Below are 2,358 nucleotides of genomic sequence, written 5' to 3' on the forward strand. Positions count from 1 at the left end.
ACGCAGGTACTCGAAGAGCCCGTCAGGCGTAATAAATGTGGTGTATTTTACTGACTCAGCTTCCATACCGATTTGATGAAATACACTTTTCAGTCGACAACTGAAAATACTTTTTACCTTCAAGATAGACGGTCTTCGATTAGTGGGGACGGAAAGTTATTACTAACTGTCATTCTTTTACCCCTCCATATTCGATGCAGATTCTGATTTCCCAATTCTTTTTCTTGACAAGAACTATGTTACAGGCTAACAACTCGGCAACGGTTGTATCACCAATGCCTCTCTCTAAGTATGACAATCTTCTCGGCCTATTATGAAAGGGTTCTGTACCGGTTAACTGTATGCATTAGGTATCTTATCCAAGTATTGAGGCTGATAGATATCACTGCATGTCTCAGCTGAAGAAAAATCGCTGCCTATATTCACATAATCAAGGTCAGTAGCCATAGATCCACAAATCCTGTTCATCTCAGAAAGCCATTCAGCCAGGGATTAATCAGGAACCAAGGGTGCATTCGGGCTTACAGAACCCGAATTAAGCTTTAGGGCTTGCGTTTTATCTAAGGGTAACTTTTTATTCATATTAATTAGCAAGGATGTACAGAATGATTCATTAACAAAAGCAATACGATTTTTTACAGAAATTATACGTTCCATTCACGTTTTCAATTATTTCTTTTCAAAAAAGTAAATTATTGAGTAATTGAACAGGGCTCTACCAAGTAGGAGCGCTGTAGGCGAGATAAGATTGGGATTGTCATAAACTCCTAATTCATAATACTTATCCTCGAACAAAATTGAACACGATGTTTTTCCATGCATAGGTATTGATGATCCACCAATTCCACGAAAAGGACTTCTTCTTAATTGATGATTTGTATTTAGGTACGGGACTTTCCAATGAACTTGTTGGGCTTCCGGTATCTAAAAAAGGAAATACATCTTTAATAGCGGTGCATCCAGCTGAAATACTTGTTCTTAAACTTACTAACTGAATAAACTGCTTGACATCGATGCTCTCTTCAGCTTCTGGCAAGGTTAATCCCACGGTGCGTTTGGGACACTTCGAAACAGATGAAATATCCATTATTTGGTCTTTTCGTCTTCATTTAGCAAACATTATTTATCCAAAAGCTGTGGATATCTGAAGTTGGATGGGATGAATTTCTGGATGAAAAAGTTGCTTGTGAATGGATAAATTTGAATTCAAAATTAAAAGCAATAGAGAACGTTAGGATTCCACGACGAACTAGGAGGATCGGAAAATGAACCTATAGAAATACATGGGTTTGCAGAAGCGTCGTTTGCCTCATAAGTATATGGGAATACATCAAGTGGGATTACCATAGTAGCACAAAAAAGCAAAACAAAAGTTAATCCATCAAAAAACTGAAAAACTCTACCAAAATTGGAATTGTGTGCCGCACATATACCAGCAAAATTGTAGAATCTAGTTACTGCGACCATAGCGACGAAAGCTGATGTCTTAGCTTGGAGTGATTCAATAATTGCGTTAAGTTTGATAAAAAGTTTGAGAAATAAAGACAATAAAACAAGTAATTGGCATTAACGACTGCATGGATACTCATTGGGTCAAAGGAAAATCCTGCTGCTTTAGGAACGAGAGATATGCAATTAGACAAGCTTGGAAAGTCTGAACTTTGGTGGAAAGGACCGAAATGGCTTAAAAAGAAAAGAAAGACTGGTCCTTGGAAGAGGAGGAGACAGTACTACAAAATTTAAGCATGGTAAAACAGGAAAACGTTCTGCATGATATGAAAAATTAATTCAGCAACATGGGAAAATTGATTAAAGTAATGGCTTATGTACTGAGAATCTTAGATCGATGTAAAAAGAAATCTTGTTAGGATCAAATAATTTATCACTAGAAGAATTGGAACGAGTGGAAATAAAAAATTTTAAGCTACATCAGCTTAAAGAATTTCCAGAAGAAGTCGAAAAATTGAAAGGAAAAAGGAGATAGACTCCAAGAGTAAATAAGCACCCTTACATGAAATTTTAAGAGTCGGAGGCAGACTACAATTTTCGGAGCTAAATTTTGTAACGTACACACTTAGGTGTACGATACAATTGTTGAAGAATAATATGTAAGGTTATAGGTATAAGCGACTGACCGTGAATATTAAATATTAAGTTAGTAGTATGTAAGTTATAGTTATATATAGTGACACATAATGAATAATAAATTTTAAGTTGAAATTGAATAGTAAGCTAAGTTCCGAACCCGAGTGGCAACGCCAGCAGATTTTTAGTGGGTAAGGAAAAATATTAGAAATTAAGAAATATACTAGAAATCCCGAAAGCGGGAAAAGGAGAGCGTGGGGAAGGTGGTCTCAC

The 2,358-nt window shown here is 36.3% G+C and overlaps 1 protein-coding gene across 1 annotated transcript; it reads right to left on the minus strand.

Annotated features, from left to right (window-relative positions):
• Positions 1–669: 669 nt before the first annotated feature.
• Positions 670–1,179, minus strand: LOC121467007. The gene is made up of 2 exons (XM_041707809.1): positions 989–1,179; positions 670–924 (listed from the first exon to the last, which is right to left on the minus strand). The coding sequence occupies exons 1-2, from the start codon at positions 1,085–1,087 to the stop codon at positions 670–672; spliced, it is 354 nt and encodes a 117-aa protein (XP_041563743.1). The 5' UTR covers positions 1,088–1,179.
• Between the last annotated feature and the right edge of the window lie 1,179 nt (positions 1,180–2,358).

Source organism: Drosophila elegans, unplaced genomic scaffold, assembly GCF_018152505.1.
Source record: "Drosophila elegans isolate 14027-0461.03 unplaced genomic scaffold, ASM1815250v1 contig_184, whole genome shotgun sequence".
Lineage (NCBI taxonomy): Eukaryota > Metazoa > Arthropoda > Insecta > Diptera > Drosophilidae > Drosophila > Drosophila elegans.

What these genes read in the sequence shown, in the direction of transcription:
- LOC121467007 (XM_041707809.1), bottom strand. Translation starts at nt 1,087, where the DNA reads ATGGATATTTCATCTGTTTCGAAGTGTCCCAAACGCACCGTGGGATTA. An exon ending in TCAAGCAGTTTATTCAGTTA is followed by an intron (nt 925 to 988) that starts GTAAGTTTAAGA and finishes TTCCTTTTTTAG; the next exon opens with ATACCGGAAGCCCAACAAGT.